Source organism: Rhinichthys klamathensis, unplaced genomic scaffold, assembly GCF_029890125.1.
Source record: "Rhinichthys klamathensis goyatoka isolate OS25496 unplaced genomic scaffold, OSU_Roscu_1.1 h1tg000611l_1, whole genome shotgun sequence".
NCBI lineage: Eukaryota > Metazoa > Chordata > Actinopteri > Cypriniformes > Leuciscidae > Rhinichthys > Rhinichthys klamathensis.
The window spans coordinates 672,501-695,024 of NW_026607064.1; the positions used below are offsets into that span (position 1 = coordinate 672,501).

The 22,524-nt window shown below is 37.3% G+C and overlaps 1 protein-coding gene across 3 annotated transcripts in view; it reads left to right on the forward strand.

The window, feature by feature from the left end:
* LOC130075922 (protein FAM222A) overlaps positions 1–22,524 on the forward strand; it is a 35,442-nt gene that overhangs the window by 3,855 nt on the left and 9,063 nt on the right. Inside the window, exons 2-3 of one of the 3 annotated variants that reach the window (XM_056240755.1) lie at positions 5,269–5,394; positions 5,856–5,991. In XM_056240755.1, coding sequence (XP_056096730.1) covers positions 5,886–5,991 — 106 coding nt within the window. In that variant the 5' untranslated portion in view covers positions 5,269–5,394; positions 5,856–5,885. The remainder of the gene's footprint in view (positions 1–5,268; positions 5,395–5,855; positions 5,992–22,524) is intronic. The other 2 variants (XM_056240757.1, XM_056240756.1) reach the window with 2 other exon arrangements.

Sequence of the window (22,524 nt, forward strand, 5' to 3'; positions counted from 1 at the left end):
AATTATGACATTAAAAAGTCGAAATTATGATAATAAAAAGTCACAATTACAACAATAAAAAGTAAATTACGACATTAAATATAAAGTTGAAATCACAACAGTAAAAAGTAGAAATTATCATAATAAAAAGTCGAAATTACAGTAAAAAGTCGAAATTATAACATTAAAAACTCTAAATTATGACATTAAAATGTCTAAAATGCAACAGTAAACGTTTACAACATTAGACGTTTAAATTACAACATTAAAAAAAAGTCTAAATTATGACAATAAAAAGTTAAAATTATGACTGTCAAAATTAAATTAAAAAAGTCAAAATTTAGATATTAAAACGTCTAAATTACTATAGCAAAAAGTTGAAATTACGACAGTAAAAAGTTAAAATTATGACAATAAAAAGTCGAAATGACAACATTAAAAAAAATCTAAATAACAAAGTTGAAATTATGACAACCAAGTCAAAATTGCAACAATAAAAAGTAAAATAATAAAAAAATTACTATTATAAAAAGTTGAAATTATGACAGCAAAAATTCGAATTGAATTCAAATTCTTGTGGAGAAGTGAAAAAGAACGATGACATTTCACCGTTTTATCAAACATTACACAGAATAATAACAAATGACTATAATGCACTGGCTAATGGGACCTTATTGTAAAGTGTTACCAAATAAATGTGTTTATAATGTGTATGTTTGTGGAGGTAGTCGCACATTTTGTTCCACACAATATTTAGCCCTTGTGAACAACATCATATTTATATCATGCATAAATCATAACTCATATCACTGCAAAAAATGCTTTTCTTACTTAGTATTTTTGTCCAGTCCAAATATCTAAATTCTTAAATAAAGATGTCTTTACTAAAGTAATAAAATGCCATAAGATATTATGTCTTGTTTTCTGGGGAAATAAATCAAAATTAAGTTTTTGCTTAAAACAAGCTAAATTATCTGCAAAAGGGGTAAGACAAATATTCTTGTTTCTGTTTGAATTAAGATTATTTTTCCTGCCCGATTTGCTGATAATTTTGCTTTTTTTAAGCAACAACTCACTTAATTTTCATGTATTTCCCCAGAAAAGAAGACATAATATCTAATGGCATTTGACTACTTTAGTAAAGATCTTTATTTAAGAATTTGTAGATATTTGGACTGAAAAGTGGAAATAATACACAAATACTAAGTAAGAAAAGCATTTTTGCAGTGCACTAAGTATGAGACTGTATAGATAACCGTGTGATGAAGCTGCAGTCGCTGCATAATCCATCAGATCTGCATTTCCATGTAAAGCGGGCCGCGAATCCCCTGTAAATGTAAATGATCGCATGTTTCCGGGCTTTGGTGAGACGTGCTTGAGCGGTTTCAGAGGTTATTTAGCAGCTCGGCTCTAAAGAAACATCTTTGTCTTCTCCGCTACGCTCTGATACCAATTATGCTAAGCGTTCGAGAATTTAAACAGGACCGTCTCTTATCAGCTAATCCTGGAGTTATAGATTCCATTAAAAATGCATGAGGAGCTTTACGGATGAATCCGCCGATGTTGCGTGTCTCTCTCTCTCTCTCTCTCTCTCTCTCTCTCTCTCTCTCTCTCTCTCTCTCTCTCTCTCTCTCTCTCTCTCCGTTATCTTCTCATTATTCTGATAGGATCCCGTTTCCACAGAGAGACGGTCTGTCAACTCATCCTACAGGAGCTGATCTGTACAAATCCTCCAAACCAAAGTCACTTTCCAAACCTTCAACCTGAGAACAAGAAGTCAATAGAGCTGATTCGACACCCCGGTCATGGAAATACCAGTGTAATTCTCTCATTAAACCATTACTGATGACTAACGGTAGAGCGATGTGTCGTTCAGGACCATTAATCGCACAATATTTGCCTGTTTTGAGAGTCTCAGCATGTTTGGTTTCAATAAAAGCTGTTTTTGGACTAACAAGGAAGTTCTGAAACGTATATTACAATGAACTCTTTCATCTAAAAAGATCAAGGAAAATTAGATTTCTCAATTCATGAGCCATTTAAACTTTTTAACAGCAAAGTAGAAAAGTTGAAAGTAGAAAATTATGACAGCAAAAAGTCAAAATTACGACATTAAATTAAAAGTTGAAATTATGGCAGTAAAAAGACAAAATTATGACAGTAAAAAGACAAAATATTATGACAGTAAAAAGACAAAATTATGACATTAAAAAGTGACAGTCGAAATTATTACTAAAAAGTCGAAATTACAATATTAAAAAGTCAAAATGACAGTCGAAATTATGACATTTAAAAAGTCGAAATTACGAAATTTGCTATTTACATTAAAAAAATCTAAATTACGACAATATAAAGTCGAAATTACAACATTCAAAATTATGACATTAAACATACTAAATCAAAATTATGACATTAACAAGTAAAAATTATGATAGAAAATTTTGACTTTTTGTCGTAATTAAGATTTAACAAAGCATGATTTAATTATTTTGTGGCAAAAATGGACTTCCATACTTCTGAGTTTTGTTAACACTGACCAGTCATTCCTTGCCAACTCTTGCCCTCCAGGAATTTATTAGGTTACACTTTATTTCAATAGTCCAATTTAGACATTCTGCTAACTATAAGTAACTATGCAACTACATGTCAACTTACTAACCGTAACCTCACAGTATACTAATACTGTAATGAAAGTTAGTCGTCATGTAGTTGTAAAGTTACTTATTACGTATTTGTAGACTGTTAGGTTAGGGTTAGTAGATTGAGTTGACATTATAGTCAGTAAATAAGTAAATATCAGCATCTGCAGCAAACGGCATATTTGTGCTCAGTTTGGGGAGAATAGCAGAATACAGGGACAGTTTGTCTGCCAACGGGGCCTTATCAGAAACCCCTGATCGGCGTGGGTCGTGTGCGGGAGCGTTATCTCATTGTGCCTGATAATATGCTTATCGCTGGTCCCGACCTCACTGCAAAGTGCCACGGATTTACCGTCCTTGCCATTCAAAGTTTGACGTCCCTCCGACAACTCAAACACGACAAGATCCTTCGTTTTTCTGCAGAGACGCTTCATTCCTGACTCTCCCTCATGACGCTCTGTCCTCTGTGTCTGTGTGTGTGTGTGTGTGTATAATGGGCAACTTGTGTTGTATTAAATTGTGCTATATAAGAAGAAAGATAGCAAGACAGATATAATGTACAGTAGCACTAGGGGTGGGGGAAAAAATCGATTCTTAGATGCATCGCGATGCGGATGTGGACGATTCTGAATCGATTCACAATTGTCAAAAATCGATTTTCAAAAAAAAAAAAAAAAAATTTAGATATATATTTATAATAACGTAATATTGACGGAACGCGAAAGACGGAACTCTGAAGCGCGGAAGTGCAGTGGCCGGACCGTCTGTGGCGTGCACATAACAGACGCGGACGCGATGGCTGAGCGCCAAATCCAAACACCCTCCTCGTTAAAAGCTGACGTGTGGAAATATTTTGGCTTCTGAAGTTGAAGGGGGAAAGGAGCTGGACAAGAGCCACACTAGTTGTAAGCTTTGTAGAGTAAAACTAAAATATTTCGGAAACAAGACACATATGAGAAGCCATATGACACGTTTCCAGCCAGAGGAGGAAAAACACTCGGCTGTAACGTTACCGGTCGTTGTTATATTATTAATTTACTACAAATATGCTGCTGCTAGTTCAGACACACATGTATTTTCCTGTTGGTTCTTTGCAATGTTAATAAAATATATTGTACGTTAATTCTTTATGGGTCATTACTTTGTACTTTTAAAGCAAAGTATTTATAGTTCTACCAGAAAGACTCGGGAGAATAAATACTGTAACAATAAATACATTTATTGATAGCCAAGCAAGCAATAAAGTTCTTTGGCGTAGGCCCCGTCCATAGCTCGCAATCCGAGGGTCCGGACTCTGCATTTCCTGCCTGAAGACGAAGGCAGGGGCGCAGCCGACCCCCTGTGAGGTATAGGAAGGGACCATCCTGGTGGTGGTGGGGAGGATGGAGGGGAAGGGATCCTGGTGGTGGTGGGGAGGATGGAGGTGAATGAAAGCGTCAGCATCTGCGAACTCAGACATGTGTAAGTACTGGTCTTTTATACCGCAAGTATTAGACACGATTGGATAGATGAGAAGGTAATAAGTGACGTAGCAATTGAGTCTTCCCGGCAGAACTTAACGCTAAAGCTTCCATTCACACACACACAAAAAAAAGATTCTGATAATCGATTTAGCATCGAATCGCAGCCCTCTGAATCGTAATCGAATCGAATCGTGAGGTGCCTAGAGATTCCCACCCCTAAGTAGCACTCAAAAATACAGTAAAAACAGTGAAATATTTTTATAATGTAAAATATCTGTTTTCTATGTGAATATACACTAGATCGGTAAGTTCTTTAATGTTTTTAAAATACAAAAAAACCCCAGTAATATTGTTAAATATTTTGACAATTTAAAATAATATAATAATAATCATAAATGTTTCTTGAGCATCAAATCATCATATTAGAGTGATTTCTGAAGTATCATGTGACACTGAAGACTGGAGTAATGATGCTGAAAATACAGCTTTGATCACAGGAATAAATTACACTTTACTAGATATTCACATAGAAAACAGCTGATTTAAGAAGAGATTTCTTTTAAAAACATTAAAAATCTTACAGATCCCAAACTTTTGACTGGTAGTGTACAGTACAATCACAAATCACAAAATATTACTCCAGTGTAATCAGCTGTTTTGTGAATATCTAGTAAAGTGTCATTTATTCCTGTGATCAAAGCTGAATGTTCAGCATCATTACTCCAGTCTTCAGTGTCACATGATCCTTCAGAAATCACTCTAATATGAGGATCTGATGCTCAAGAAACATTTATGATTATTATCAGTGTTGAAAACAGTTGTGCTGCTTCATATTTTTATGGAATCTGAAGTGTTTTCTGCAGATGAACAAACGCTGAATGTTAACTCCAGGCTGAAGTCGTTGCCGTCCCTTATAAATCGTCTCTCTTGTTCACTTTCTCCTTTGAATATACAGTATATATATTGAATATAGAGTTCTTGTGTCTTTAATGCATTTGTTGCCCTGAGCTGAAGCTGCTTTTACGCTTGTTGATAAAACTACAAAGGCTTTTCCCAGGAGGACCTGATTTATTCTCTCTCTCTCTTTCTCCCTCTTTCCCTCTCTCCCTCTCCCCCTCTCTCTCTCTCTCTCTCTCTCTCCACACAAACCTGAATCTTCTCTTCTTGACAAATGTGCCATAATGGAGGCCTTGTTGTGAGCGCGCAGGTTTTAGCCGTCGGGTCACTGGTTTTGAAGAAAGGATTCCTGTGAGGCGAAGAGGAAGGTCTGCTGATGTTTCTCCAGGCGGTTTCCTTCATCTCTGCTGTTGTAGGTAATCGTGTCCATACAGATGCTTCTGAACTGTTGCCCTCTGGAAATGAGAGCAATAAGCAGATAAATCCGAGGTTTCCAGAAACAGACCATGCACTATGAGTTCGAATCTCATGTAGCAGCTTCTGTTTGCTGGTTTAGAAACGTGTAATCGACTCATTTCTTTATAAATCGGGCCGCAGGTGTAGGTTGCCGATGTGTAGAAAGGCCAGGTATAGTAAGAGTTTTGTTCCTGTATCTATACGAGCTCTACATACATAGGAAATTGGCCATTGATACGTCAATTATGTTGTTTTGTTGTGATGTCGGTGACTATTTTGATGGTATTATGATATGTTGATAATTTAACATGTTATGTGTGTTTGTGTTATGTACGCATCTACGGTGGGAAAAAATGTCCTCTTAAGGGACAAATAAAAAATCTATCAATCTATCATTTTGAACTGGTTTGTCTCGTTGCAGATCTTTGACCTGTAGAGCTGAAACGGCACCATGCTGGCGTGTCTTCAGAGACCGAACCAGCCGGCCCGACACCAGCACCAGCCGACCCGACCGCTGACCTGTGCAACACACATCCTGGACACGCTCAGTCACAAGAGTAAGTCTGCCACAAACACCGTCTCTGTCACAGAAGAAAAAAATCATGCTTTTGTAAATCACAAATTAAAACACAAACTTAACATTAAAAAGTTGAAATTGAAACAATAAAAAGTTGCAATTAAAACAATAATTACGACATTACATATAAAGTTGAAATTACAACAGTAAAAAGTCATAGAAATCATAGCAATAAAAAGTTACAACAGTTGAAATTACAACATTAAAAAGTCAAAATTATGACTGTCGAAATTACAACATTAAAAGTCTAAATTATGACATTAAAAGATCTAAAATACAACAGTAAACGTTACAACATTTGACGTTTAAATTACAACATTAAAAAGAGTCTAAATTATGAAATTACAGAAGAAAAAAATCATGCTTTTGTAAATCACAAATTAAAACACAAACTTAACATTAAAAAGTTGAAATTGAAACAATAAAAAGTTGCAATTAAAACAATAATTACGACATTACATATAAAGTTGAAATTACAACAGTAAAAAGTCATAGAAATCATAGCAATAAAAAGTTACAACAGTTGAAATTACAACATTAAAAAGTCAAAATTATGACTGTCGAAATTACAACATTAAAAGTCTAAATTATGACATTAAAAGATCTAAAATACAACAGTAAACGTTACAACATTTGACGTTTAAATTACAACATTAAAAAGAGTCTAAATTATGAAATTAAAACGTCTAAATTCCAACAATAAAAAGTTTAAATTATGACGGTCGAAATTACATTAAAAAAGTCTAAATTTAGACATTAAACGTCTAAATTACTATAGTAAAAAGTTGAAATTACGCTAGTAAAAAGTTATAGAAATCATAACAATAAAAACTCGAAATTACAACATTAAAAAAGTTGAAATTATGACAGTAAAAAGTCATAGAAATCATAGCAATAAAAACTAATAAAAATTACAACAGTCGAAATTACAACATTAAAAAAGTCTAAATTATGGCATTAAAACGTCTAAAATATGACAATAAAGTTTAAATTATGACAGTAAAAAGTTTAAATTACAACAGTAAAAAGTCAAAATGACAGTAGAAATTATGACATTATAAAGTAGAAATTATAACAACACAGTCAAAATTGCAAATAATGAAATTCAAAATTTAAATAATGAAATTACGACTATAAAAAGTTGTAATTACGAAAGTTGCTATTGACATTAAAAAGTCCAAATTAAGGCATTAAAAAGTTTGAAATTATTACAGCAAAAAGTCCAAATTACGACAGTAAAAAGTTGAAATGGACAGTAAAAAAATCTAAATTCTGACAGTTTTATGTCTGAGTGGGGCAGTTACCCAGCGGCGGCGCGCTCAGCCCTTCCCCTGGACGATCCCTATCAGATCGTCCTCATCAAACCCATCGCCTCTTTAATCGAATCCGTGACGCCTCGTCCAAGGGCAGATCCAGACTCAAAGGCTTGTAGATATTAATGCAAATATTATTATCCAGTATTGTGCATCAACAGCCAGAGTGCACCGTTGTATCAGCACTTTTGCTTTGTGTGAAAGATAAAATCATAGTAATAAAATCTGCTTTGAGTTTATAATCTAAGTTTTATGCAGTTTCACCATTTTTCTGCTTTATTTATTTTACGCTTTTAACCAAAATGACATTCAAATAAGGAATTCATATATTTATGCATTAATTTATTTTAAGCATGTACACATTATTTATTTATTTTCAAGCATTTATTGATTTATTTATGCATTTATTTATTTTTATTAATTTATTGTTTAAGCATTAATGATATATTTTGTAACTCAACAGAGTTAACTTTATACTGATCTATTGTAAGTATTGAACCCTGTGATGACCGCTACTGTCCGCACACATCTGAGCGTTCGTTAGACTCGTCTCTGTCTTTAATATCGCTTTATTTATGTGCTTCCACTGAACGGTGTTTACATTAATCACGCTACTGAATGATTGTCTGAGCCGTGATGATCCGGATCTCGTGATTTCTGTGTGATTTTATGATGATTTGTGTGTATCCGTCCATTGTGCAGAAGTGTGAGAGTTTCTAACCTGCTCTCCTGGTTGAGTTCAGACTCTTTGTCTGTGTTGTATGAAATATTAATTTTGAGTGAGAGGAGTGTTTGTGAGCTAAGCGCTGGAACAGAAGGGTCGTGTGAAGCATCAACACACGCTTTCCTGAACGTTCCTCTTCATCTCGATTCATCTCGTCCTGCAGACGCGTGTCCCAACAACCCAACATGCTCATCCCTGTCTGAGGAGTTCAGTGTGTGTGTGTGTGTGTGTCGTTTTCAGCTGAACGGACAAGAGTCTGGAGTCAAAATATGTAGTAAGAAATAATACCAAAATAATAAACAGACTGCACAATGTAGACTAATTCACAAACAACTACTCTTTTCGGCTGTTTTCATGAAACGGTAAAAAAGAATTAGTTTGAATCACTCTAATGTCTCATTTTCTCACTGAATCAGTCATTGTATGTTTTTAATGAATCGCTTGTCGAACTCAAAGGCTTGTAGATATTAATGAAAATATTCATATCAATAGAACCAAACACTGTATCTTTTGTTTCAAAATGAGATTGATTTCAAAAAGTCACTTAATACAGGAGTGTGGATTCAGATGGCTGAAATATAAAAGATATATTTTGTGTTAATGTTAAATTACATACCGTAGATTAATAACTAAACTCTTTATTCATGCATTTATTTATTTATGCATTTATTTATTAATTTTTGCATGCATTTTTGATGCATTTCGCATGCATTTAATTATTAAATTATTTACGCATTTATTATTCATTTATTTACATATTTATTTTTTGCCATTTTGAATGCATTTATTTATTCATGTATTTATGCATTTTTACATGCATTTATTTATTCAATTATTTATGCGTTTTTGCATGCGTTTTTTGCATTTAAAACTGTAATTGTGTTGTGTTGGACTTAAAAGGATAGTTCACCCCAAAATTATTGTAGTCTTTATTTACACTTCATTTCAAACTTGTAAGTCTTGTTTTTTCTGTTTAACGCAAAAGATATTGGGAAAAATTTGTATTATCCGAAAGTGTAACTCAATAGGCTCCAATGTTTTGTATAATATCTTCTGTTCCAAACAAAGAAAAAGTCTTAGATTTGTGTGCTGTGACCCTTTAAACTCATGGTTCTAGCATCAACAGAGGGCTTGAGCTGATCAAACGCAATGCAAGTGTCTGACAAACGCATTCATGTAAATGCAAGGCTTTAGTGCTTCCCTCACGGTCAGATGTGAAGTGGTGTGTGTGTGTGTGTGTGTGTTCTCCTGATGAATGAGCTCAAACCCTGAAGATCATTCAGTTCCTGAGAGCCACACGTGACTGTAGAACGAGTGAAAGAGACGGCCCAGATGAGTGGACGAGAAATCACATATGCAGAGATTCCTCTGAGATTCATGTGGCTTTGTATTAATGTGTGTTAATATTAATAATGCGAGAGATGTCTGAAGAGTCTAGACTAAGATCATTAGATTTGTCTCCGCTGTTGTGTAGCTTTAATGGAATACTTGAGCTAATGATGAATATATCTGTCATTATTTCCTCACTCTAAACCCATATGCTGTGAACACTTGGACTTGAAATCTGAAAAGTCATACTGTTGAGACACACACACACACACACACATACACACACACACACACTTTCATGTTTACGTAGCTATCTAAATGGGGACATTCCATAGTCGTAATGGTTTTTATACTGTACAAACTGTATATTCTGTCCCCTACCCATCACACACAACTTTCTGCATTTCTACATTTAAAAAAATAATATTTATTACTTTATTTTTATACAGATTTATAAACGAGGACGTCCCTAAATGAGGTTTTTGGAGATTTTGTCAGGTTTTGGTCACTTCTGGGTACAAATTTGTCCTCAAACCATAGTTAAGTAGGAACACACACTCTCACACACACTTACGCACTCACTCACTCACACACACACTCATACTCTCACACACACTCACTCACTCACTTACTCACACACACTCTCACACACACTTACGCACTCACTCACTCACTCACTCACTCACTCACACACATGCACTCACTCACACACACACTCATACTCTCACACACACTCATACTCTCACACACACTCACACACTCATACTTACACTCACTCACTCACTCACTCACTCACTCACTCACTCACTCACTCACTCACTCACTCACTCACTCACACACTCACACACTCACACACTCATACTCTCACACACACTTACACTCACTCACTCACTCACACACACACTCATACTCTCACACACACTATGGTTTTGGATGGAGTCTCTAGTTGGAGTGTGTTTTCTGAGTTTGTGTGTTGAATGTCACAAAGCTGGAGACGTTGTGTGTGTGTGTGTGTGTGTGTGTGTGTGTGTGAGTGAAAGATCTCCATCTGTTAGTCCTTCCTCTCGGTAAACGAGTCCGTCTGCGTGAGTATTAGCGGTTTGTCAGTCTCTCAGTCTGCATCAGGTGTGTGCGTGTGTGTGTGTGTGTGTGTGTGTGGAGTTAATTATCTGCGTGTTAATTGAGATTTCTTCACCTCGTCCTCATGATCGAAGGCTTGTCGAACACTGAGCGCTTCTTCGGCTGAGGAACATCACATGTGCGTTTACTCAGCTAATAACTGCGTCTTGATTGCTGTGTGTGTATATCTGAAGGGTTTGTGTGTAATTACTGAAGGTCAGGACGCTAATTACCTCTTCATAACCAACTAACACTTACACACGGGGTTTTAGGGCATTTCTACACCTGTAGTTTGTTTGCTTTGTTCTGAAACAGCGACTGTTGCATTTTCTTCTTGCTTTGGTTCACTTGCTCAAGGCAACATTGCCTAAATGTTTAGGTCACATGTGAGTTAAACTGTCCTCTCATTGGTCTACATGCTCCTCAGTGTCATCCATCAAGGTGGAGATGTATTACGTTGAGGCGTACAATAGCTTGTCACCGGGTCAATATTTGTACCTTATCCGTCTGTAAACAGTGCATGTACGGTAGAGGAGTTGTGTGTACCTTTAAGGTAGTATTCTGGGGTAAATAAGGTACAGATGTCCTGTTTATAGTCTCTACGTCTACAGAGAAAGTCATTTCATGGCTCTGTAATCAATGATTGGTTTGTCTGACTGGTCAATAGTAATGGTTAGTCCCCCTTGTAGTGTAAATCCAGCTTTTAATGTTGTTTATGTGTCTATGTGGCGTTTTTAATATGCTTTAAGACACACCATGTGTAAATTCATAAGTCGACAGCATTGCTGAGTATTTCCTCCTTAAAACTGCAGTGAACCAAAGACAGTCTCAAAAACACGGTTTGAAATCGCTGGTGTTTCTGACGTCACAAACGACCTTGTAACCAATCAGATCAACGTGTGATCGTCAACCAGTGGATCTCTGAGCTGAGCGAGTGGAGGCGGGGCTCATTTGCATATTCATTGACCCACGCATACTAAATGAGGCAAGTTACATTCAAGGAAATTGTTCAAGGAAAAAATGCCTAAATACGTCATTTTGGTGATCAAAGATGAGTTTTACGGGATAAAATGATTGAACACACACAAGTTTGTTCACTCTGAGAGCAACAGACACTCAAACTCAAGCACTTTGAGCTCGCGTCAGCTCTTCTGTGTCGCACGGCCCCGTCGGGTCTCCGGTTCTTCCCTTCGTTTCAAACACTCAATTTATTTCCTTTATGAGATGGATCTTGTAGATTGAATCATTTTCACAGTTGGAGGCTCATTGTGGGCCTGGAATGAAATGAAGTCCCGAGTCAATCCCAGACGGGAGGAGACGCTCAACACGGCTCTGAGTGGATTATATTTGTGTCTCGAGATCCGTCAATCGTCCGCCACTGAGAGATTTTGATTGACCTGCCTTAACTTCAGCCCTTTTCTTTCTATAAAGGTGTCATTCCAGCCATATTTTCTGCTAGTAGATTCACTGCTCGTCAATGGAGCGCCTTCCGCGTGTTGTGGGAAGCTAAACGCCCATGAAATTGCTTGAATAATGCGTTTAAATCCAATCTCGGCGCTTTCCTTCACCGGTCCCGTTTTCATTTGAAAGCCTCAGCGTTTGTACAGATCTCAGAATCGTCCACCATTATGATATTGATAACATGAAGACCTGTGTTAATGCCAGTGGCATACATTTTGGCACAGGTGTGTATTTTTAATGGGATTTTACTAGGGATGGCCCGATACCGATACTGGCATCGGGATCGGGCCGATACTGTCCTAATATACTCGTACTCGTACTCATAAAAATTCGCCGATACCACGCACCGATACCACGTACATTTAGCAAAACGAAACTGGCCGCCGCGAGTGCTTTGTCGAGGTGAACTGAGGCATAGGAAAGTATAATGTCGGCGGTTTGGGCTCATTTCAAGATAAGGGGTGATGACAACAGCAAGGCAGACTGTGAGTTATGTTCAGCTAAGGTGTCGAGAGGAGGGAAAGAAAGTACATCGTTTAACACCAGCAATCTAATTAAACATCTGAAGACGCATCATAGATCTGATGGCCGAGCGAGCGCGCGGGCGGTAATGCACTCACTCTGTGTGTGCGGGTTACGGGAGAATAAAACGATTCGCGGGACTCCCGCAAACTAGAAATATCTATGAATAAAACATAAAAACTAAAAGATTTTTATTCATCTCTTGCAGAAAAGCAACAAGAACAACTACAACAAAATAGAAACGATTTACAGGACAGAGTTTCTATTCATAACATGGTTACAGCGTTGAGCGATGTAGCCAATCACAGACATATGTGTTGATTTCTGGAACGCAATGGCCAATCAGAAGCATTTAAGATAGACTCCCCTCACCGCTCAAAACGGACTTTTTTGTTCAGTGCTGAATTCTGTATGCTGGCAAATCCTCTAATTATAACAAACAAAGTGTGGATATTATGAAAGATTGATTGTGCAGTCAGGTTCATTGATAATAACAGAGATGTGTGAGATCGCGATGAACTGTCAGCTTTTAGGATTTATTAAGGGAGCGCACTTTGCGCGCAGTCATGCCAGACCATGCACGCAGTAGCCTGCTTGCTTTTATGTTAAATTAGTCTCGCGTAGCCAGACCTTCAGACTGAGGGCTGAAGGTCTGGAATTCATAGCAGCTTTCTTTGGCCAAGGCCCGCCCATAAGGCCGTTTGACCGACATGTAAAACAACCAAATACAGATCGTTTCGTTCAGCGTCACGTTTCGGGGCGTGGAAATGTCCCCACAACAACAGACCTGCGTGCAACAAGTCAGTCAGCATAGAAAATCAAAGAAGGAGAAGAAAACTTCAAGAGTCTACGCCGTGAACCTCGCATACTTTTGAGAATCCTACGTTTAGCTGATCTTGATAAATGCTCATTGTCACTCATCTAAACACAACAGTTTTTCTTCCGCAATCACACGTCTGCGCTTTGTTTCCCGGCGGACCGAAAACAAACGCGACACTCGCGCCCCCCCCCCCCCCCGGAAATCCGATAAAATTCAACCAATCAGATGACGACTTCGACATTCCTGAAGTGTTTCCAGTTAAGTGTACCATATGCATCAGACGTTTAGCCAACGTTCCGTGGGCGTGACGTCTGAGGCTGAGACTAATGTTAAATTAACAGTGGTTTGTGTGTTAATACATGTATTATTTTACAAATTTTTATTTATTTTTAGACTAGTTAAAACAAGCAGAGAAGAAAATAAAAACAGTCTTCTAACCTGTGTTCTAAAATAGTCGTCTTCTTTTCTGGGAGCCTATTACTTTTGCGGTAGAAATATCGGTATCGGTACTCGGTATCGGCAAGTACACAAATGTAAATACTCGTACTCGTATCGGTTTGAAAAAAAATGGTATCGGGCCATCCCTAGATTTTACTATTTCACCCTCATTTCCTTTAATAAATCTATTTTGCACTAGAAACACAAAATAGTTCAACTCGGGAACAAAAACGTCCCCATTAAAACTGCTATTTTTAATCCCAGAGCCATTTAACTATAAAATGATGCAATCTTTGTTCATAGGCTTTCATTCTGTTGGCAAGGCTTCAAAATTTAAATTTTGTAAAAAAGAATTACCAGATGGTCCCATTTTCTCCGGTTCGGCCTATAAAGCAAATACTCCCTTTATTCCTGTTTTCTGCTTATGCATATAATAGAGCCAATTGGATAAAATATGCCGCTGTAATTGTGTGGGTGTGTTGGTATGGGTGTCAGAGTGTGGTTTAAATGTGTATAATAAAAAATGTGTGTGTGCTTGAGAAAAACTGCAAATCCCAGATCCGACTGTGTGTGAATCTGTCATGCGCTCAAACACACTCTCACTGAACGCTCATTTCTGGAGATATCCACCTTAAATGTGGAGCACGACTTGTTCAGATGTATGGCTTTGATTTTCTAGCAATTCAGAGTTCAACATGTTTTTATAAAATACTTTTTTTATATAAAATAATGTTCATAAATCATTTTCATAAACCTAAACAACTTTTTTTTTGTATTACTTTTTAAACTTTTTTTTTACTTCAACAATAATCTACCAAATGTCTTCTTTAAAATAAGACCAAACTTTTAGAATTAAGTTTAACATTAATTTATGACCGTTTTTTGACACTGGCATTTTTGTCCACTGTGGATCTACAGGTGAAACTCGAAAAATTTGAATATCGTGGAAAAGTTCATTTATTTCAGTAATTCAACTTAAAAGGTGAAACTAATATACTCTATAGACTCATTACATGCAAAGTGAGATATTTCAAGCCTTTATTTGTTATAATTTTGATGATTATGGATTAGAGCTTATGAAAACCCCAAATTCAAAATTAAAATTAGAAAAGGTTTTCATATCTGTAAGCCATAATCATCAAAATTATAACAAATAAAGGCTTGAAATATCTCACTTTGCATGTAATGAGTCTATATAATATATTAGTTTCACCTTTTAAGTTGAATTACTGAAATAAATGAACTTTTTCATGATACTCTAATGTTTCGAGTTTCACCTGTACGTGTAACTTCTTTTAATTGATGCACAAGTGTTACGCAAACATGCACAACTCGCTGTATATAAACCTGTGCCTCCACTTTGCTGCTTGTAAAGCAGTGTTTTTTAATGTTATTTCTGCAACTGACGTGGCGTCCCGTTCGTTTCCAAGAGCGAATTGCAAAGCCAAACGCCATGAAATGAATTCCACTCAAGCCACTGAAACAGAATTAGCTCCTTCCCATCCCCCTCCTCATCTCTTTTTTCTCTTGATTTCCCAGGGTAATCCAATTTTGTCCTGAAGAAAGACCAAATTAATTTCATAATGCACTGATCAAACATTGCCCGAGGTGTCTCGCTCTACAAAATGAGCTTTTCGAGAGATGCAGATGTCTGAGCGTGAAGGAGAACCACACAATATCTTCCTTTTTATTGGGCGATTTTTCTTGTGATCATTCCTGCACTCATCACTCTTCTATATTTATATTGCGAAGCTCCTCCAGCGTCGGACAGCGAGAGCTCAAACTGGAAACATCATTGAGAGTTGTGCAGAAGCGTGAGTTAGCGGTCGGAAGGAGGTTTGCTTTGTGAATCCCTGGGAATAACGCTGTGTAGCGCTGTCAACATGTCTGAAAAGCTCAATTCCAATTTCTTTCTTAAATATTAACAAAATTCAAATTATATTCGAATTCTAAAGGCAATATTTAATGTTAAGAGATAAAACTACTGTATTGTGTCCTGTGTCCACAAGAGGGCGCAATAAGCAGATATAAACCAAATGATCGCATCTTTTATTGAAATGACCAGTGGTGGAAAGAGTAATAAAATATTCTACTCAAGTAAAAGTACTACTACTTCAATGAAATTTTACTTAAGTACAAGTAAAAGTACTGGTCTAAAAATCTACTCAAGTAAAAGTAAAATGTAGCCCATTTAAAATTTACTCAGAGTAAAAGTTACTGAGTTACTTTTTTAACAGCGGGGGTGGGGTGGGGGACTCTCCCGTGTAGGCTTGTAGGAGATTTTCACAGTATGATAATGTCTCAGAAAATATCACGGTTTACAGTATTAATGAATTATTAAATAAACTGAATTATTAAATTATGGTTATTATTATTATTATCATCAGTTAAAATGACAGTTAAATTAATGAAAACAGGGGTTTTTTTGGGTTGAAAAAATGCTTTTTCTATAACAAACTTGAAACCATTTGTTTGTTTTGTTTATTAAAATTTCAATAAAACATGTCTAATCAATTAAATTCAATTATTGATAATGAATTAGATTAACAACTTATTTTTTAACATTAATAATTTATTAAAATGTTTAAGAATTATATAATCCTATGAAATGTATTTTATTCAGAAAATTAATGTTTCTTTTAACGATTTAATCCAAATATATTATCAAAAACGGTGGTAATCAAATGTAAATTTAAACTTGTGTCCTTTTATTTTTTGGAGAAGCGCTGCAAAAACAGATTTACTAAATGAAACCATGGACAAAAAAATATATCCCTTTAAATAATGTTTAAATAAAATGTATTATTATTGTTGTTATTATTATTATTTTGAGAAGTACGTTCTATTGTAGCTATGCCTACAATAGTAATATATTTCGGTTAGAATTTCTCCTAGTAAAACGTACTTTTATTTTGACATGTTGTAGTGAAGACCTGTTTCAAAGTTTATTTGACAATGGTTTTTCTCAATTATGAAAATGCTCATTAGGCGTTCTCTCAGAGCAGCTCTGGAAATGTTCATGAATTCATATCCTCAAATGGTTTGTGAGACGCTGAAAACACCATGAACGTTACGCGTACTTGAGTATGTAACGTTAGTAGACAAAGCGGCGCAGCTCAGCAGAACAAAAAGGTTATACATGCAGTATTTTTGTGCTTAACTATTCACAGACCATGTCGCGATTGGATTTATTGCACAGTTCTACTTTCCATGTATTCATCCATCCATTATTTTGCGTGTTTTACGTGACATCTGCGTTGTAAATTCCATTTTCATGACTGGATTCCGGGATTCCCTCTGCATCACGTAAGTCATTCGGCCTTAAGTTATACTAATCGGGACATAGCCTAAGTTACCTTTATCTGCAGGAGGGATGGTGTCCTATGTATCCTCCTTTTGTAGCCACTTTGCGTCCACATTTTTTGCAAATTGGATATCTATCCTCGAGGACAACCACGCGTTTTTTCTACAAAGTATTTCCATACTGGCCATAATTCGCTTCACAAGAATTCGAGGGCGCTTCACTTTCAGCTTTCAGCTCAGCTGGGTCTGCGTCACCTTTCTTGCGCGTTTGTTCTCCCGCCCTTCAACCAATGCAGTTGTTTCCGGAGAGTGATTTTTTTTTTTCTCCCTTGTATTATTATTTTTTACTCAGTAACGGATATGATTTCAAATGTAGCGAAGTACAATACTTCAGACAAAACGTACTTAAGTAAAAGTAAAAGTACAGATTTGAAAAACTACTTAAAAAAGTAGAAGTACACAAAAAAACGACTCAATTACGTAACGCGAGTAATTGTAATTCGTTACTTTCCACCTCTGGAAATGACATTCACTTTTTAAAGTGCATTAACTTTTGAAACAGTTGTTCCTAAATAAAATAAAATTTACTTAAAGGTTCTCTAAGCGATCCTGGGTGACGTCACTTCTTGTTGACGTTCGAACTATTGTCAAACAAAACGGAGGCTAGCTAGACCCTCCCTCCTCCTCATCCGCACACTAACCCCCCAAACCCCGCCCCCAAACCCTTCTTGTCGGTCATTGGCTGGAACAGTTTGTTATGTTTTGGGGAGCGGGTCGCTGCAGTTTGCTTTTGTTACTGTTTGTGGAGCCTGGGCTGTCTACAGAGATCGCGTTTCTTTACAGTGTGTTCAGGGGACAGGCAGCCAGCGGTTAGTGAGGAGATGTTTGCTGTATGTGACAAAAAATGTTTTGGCCTAAAAAACGCGTGACATCGCTTAGAGCACCTTTAATGTTTATGCAAGGAAAATTAGGTTACAATAGTGCATAAAACTGAGTAAGTGCATCAGTAACACAACATAATGAACTACATGAACACACACCAGCAAACTGGCATTCAGAAACACACACTTCTACTCACACATCTACATATAGATCATCACACACACACCAGACGCTCTTGATCTGAGCGAGTGCTGAGCGCTTTCTAACCCTTTCAGCTGATGAAACACACACACACACACACACACACACACACACTCAGCTCTGACCGATCATGTGCAGGTTTGGTCAAGTGTGTCGTTGCACGATTTTTTGCCACCAACTGAGAGTGTTTTCGTCAGCAGGGCTAATTTTTCAAATTAACAACACGCTGTATAAGCTAAAAAAAAACCTGCCGGCAGTGACGTCATCATCATGTCTCGCGCGCCTCTTGACACCAAAAATTTTTTTTTTTGCATTCGAATGTGCAGTTTTTTATAAATTCAACGAATATTAAAAATTCGATTTTTATTTTATTAGCTCTAATGCGGTGTTGAATCATTCATGGCATTCACCGTCTACATCTCTCTCTCTCTCTCTCGAGTGCATGCTGGGAGTGAACGGAGTGTGGTGAGGGTGAGTGCGTGTTGTGGCCGTGTGTTAACAAACTTTTCTATCTTCTATCTTTTTTGTGTATGTTTGTTTTTATGCGTTGAACTTGTTCGTGTATTTAAATTGTAAAGGTGTTTGGGTCTGCAACCAGCGTTGTGCTGGGAGGCATGACGAACCAAAACACAATGAGTTTTAAAGATTTAACCCGCCGCCATGGAGTGAAGGTGGAGTCTAGAGTTAACGTGGAGCAGTGTTGTTTAGCGGTGGGAGAGATTGTGGGGCATGATCATATTGTCTCGGCATCGCGAATGAACAGTGCAATTGTTTTTTTTTTAAAACAGTTGAAAAGGCAAATGATGTTGTCCAAAGCGGCGTTGTGTTGAATGGTTCACTCGTGACTGTTTTACCTTTAAGTACCCCGTCTAAAAAGGTCATATTGTCTAACGTAGCCTACCTCCGTTTATTAAAGACGAAATACTCGTGCAAGAGTTGTCTCGGTATGGAAAACTGGTTTCCCCTATAAAGAAAATCCCTCTCGGGTGCAAGTCACCTTTAGTGAAGCATCTAGTTTCATTCAGAAGACAAGTTTTCATGGTTCTGAAAAATGGAGTTGATGAGGTCGATCTGGTTTTTAAGTTCAAAATCGATGGGTTCGATTACACCGTGTTTGCAACATCAGACACTACAATTAAATGTTTTAGTTGTGGTAAGATTGGACATCTTGTTCGTGATTGTCCTAGTAAAAAGGACAGTGCAGGTGCGAGCACAAGCACGGGACAGGGCGTGTCTGTTCCTCCTCCGGCTGAGATCGCGAGTGACGCTGACGCCGCCGGTATGGCTGTGATCGAGGCCGGTGAGAATGAGCTCGAGCTCGGGCCGATCGCAGTCGTGGCTGCCGAGAATAAATCTGATACCATTGAGATTGTTACTGAGCCTAGTAAAAATGATACTCTCTCGAAGTCCGATGAGCAGGCTGAGCATTCTGCAAACGTCTGTGTAACAGATGCTGATGAAATTGAGGTGGACGATGTTGATTTTGAAAAGGAAGCAAAATCTGTTTTCAAGATCCCAGTTAAAAGAAAGAAAAAAAACAGTGGAAAAGCTTTTAAACAAGTAAGAAAGGATGAGGGTGGTGTTAAGAATGTGGGATCAGACAGTGATAGAGATTCCTCTGATTCAAATGTGTCTCAATGTTCAAATATGTCTATAAGCTCTCAAAATGAAAGCTTGGTGTGTTTGTATAGCGCCGATGATATTAGTAAATTTCTGCAAGAAACAAAGGGATTGAAAGGAGTGCAAGTTGAGAATTTTTTTCCTGACAGTAAACAATTCATCAATGATGCAAGGTATCTAATGAAAGAGGGAGCCTTTCAAGATGTAGAGATTTATCGTCTTCGAAAACTTGTGAACAAACTAAAAAAAAAACCCTTTCTAAAGATGATGAGGCTGTCAACTTCTAAAACTCTGCCAAAAATTGTTCTTTTGGCAGCTCTTCTTCTTCTTTTTGTTCTGGTCTCTAAAACAAAAATGACTAATTTTAAAATTGGATCTTTAAACTTAAATGGTGCCAGAGATGGTCATAAAAGAATGATGTTATTTGAGTTTATTAGATAAAAGCAAATAGATATTATTTTTTTACAAGAAACACACAGTGATTTTAAAAATGAGACCGACTGGAGAAGAGAATGGGACGGACAGAGTGTCCTAAGTCACAAATCTTCTGTTAGTGGAGGTGTTGCGGTTTTGTTTTCAAAGCATTTTTTACCTCTGTCTTGTGAAGTTGAGGAAATAATTAGTGGTCGTTTTTTAAAGATCAAAGTGAAATTTGAGAAAATCACCATGGTGCTTCTGAATTTATATGCACCTACAAAAGGATTAGAGAGAGTTCTTTTCTTTGATAAGGTGGACGCTGTTTTGAAAGATTTAAATTCAGAAGATGTGTTATTTTTTGGTGGAGATTTTAATTGTACGGCCAATGATAAGTTGGATAGGAATCATATAGAACCACACGCTGCTTCTCAGAAAACGCTTATACAACTAATTGAAACTCATGATTTATGTGACGTATGGAGAAATATGAATCAAGATGTTAGACAGTACACTTGGGCTCATAGTACTGAACATACTATCTCTTTGGCACGACTTGACAGAATTTATAGTGTTCAACATCAATGTAATCTTTTTAAATTTTGTAAAATTATTCCAGTGGGGTTTTCTGATCACAGTTTAGTTCTGTGCAGTGTTTTAATGAAGTGTGTGAAGTATAGGAGTGCACACTGGATTTTTAATACTTCATTGTTAAATGATCAACTTTTTTTAGATAATTTCCAATTTTTTTGGGAAACTTTTAAGCAGCAAAAACATTTTTATGCTTCTTTACTGCAATGGTGGGACTGTGGAAAAATTCTTATTAGAGATTTTTGTCAAAAGTACACTGTGAATGTTACTCGAGACATAGCCCAGTCAATGAAGACATTAGAAACAGAAATTATTGTTTTGCAGGATTTATTAGCATCTAAGAAAAATAAAAAGCATATTGATGACTTGAAGGAAAAAAAAGCAGTTTTGATAGATCTGTTGGGAGTTAAAGCACAGGGAGCTTTAGTCCGTTCACGGTTTCAAACTGTGACACAAATGGACGCCCCCTCAAAATTCTTTTTTCATTTAGAAATGAAAAAAGGTCAAAGTAAAATGATCCATACTCTACGCTCAGCTACAGGACAAGAACTAACAGAGCCTGCTGACATACGTAACCGTGCTGTAGAGTTTTTTTCAGACCTTTATAAATCTGAACTGAGGGAATGGGGTGCAGATGCTGATCTTTTCCTTGAAGGACTACCAAAGGTGGACGAAGAGTCCAACAATGAACTACAACAGACTTTGTCTGTACAAGAGCTTTATACTGCCATGATGAGCATGGAAAACGGTAAATCTCCAGGAATTGACGGGTTACCTGTTGAGTTCTATAAGACTCTCTGGCCCGTCATAGGAGAAGATCTGCTGACAGTTCTTAATGACGGTCTGGAAAGAGGACTGTTGCCACTGAGCTGCAGGAGAGCAGTCATCACACTGTTACCTAATGGTGCGTTCACACCGGACGCGAATAGCGCGTCAGGCGCGAGTGATTTCAATGTTAAGTCAATGCAAAGACGCGTTACGCGCGTAAAAAATTCCTGCGGCGCGAATGAGGCGTAGAGCGCGGCGCGGTAGACGCGAATACTCCTCATTCGCGCGTCGAGCGTCTGGCGCGTTAAGCGCGTTACGCGCGAATGATTTAGTTAGTGCTATTTGTGCATTCACGCGTTTGACGCGAATTCGCGTCTGCCGCCCGAGTTGAAAAATCTGAACTTCTGCGTCAATTCGCGCCGCGTTAACCAATCAGGAGCCTAGCTGCTGTCACGTGGTGAAGTATCTGGATGCTTCAATAAATTATTTTGTAATATATGACTGTGGTTCTAATGCACAACAAAGCAAATATTTTATCACATAAAACTTGATTTCAATATATGAGACATATTCATTTTGTATTGAATGCTATTTATTCCATATCTAGATTATATGAAATATTATTATAATGTAAAGACAACCAACATATAAGTTAGTGTCTGGACAGTGATGTGTGAGAGAGAGAAAAAAATCACAGGACAGATTAATCACTTTTGGAGGCTGGCTTCGTTTATTATCAAAACAAAAATAAATGACAGATTAGGTGGATGCGGGCGAGGATGGACCTCGCGCCGGACTGTAGAGCGCGGGCTCGACAGGCATAGACCACTCGAGGCCGAGGGCTTATACGGCCTACGCTGTCCTCGTCGGCGTTCTCACCATTAGGTCCACCAAACCTAGCTCCTGGAGCAAATTGTGAAACTCCTGAAACCCTCCGGAGGTTCTGGTGGACCCGAGTACAGCGACGATGTCCCCTACGCAGCTGTTTCTGCTCTCCAGAGCATATAC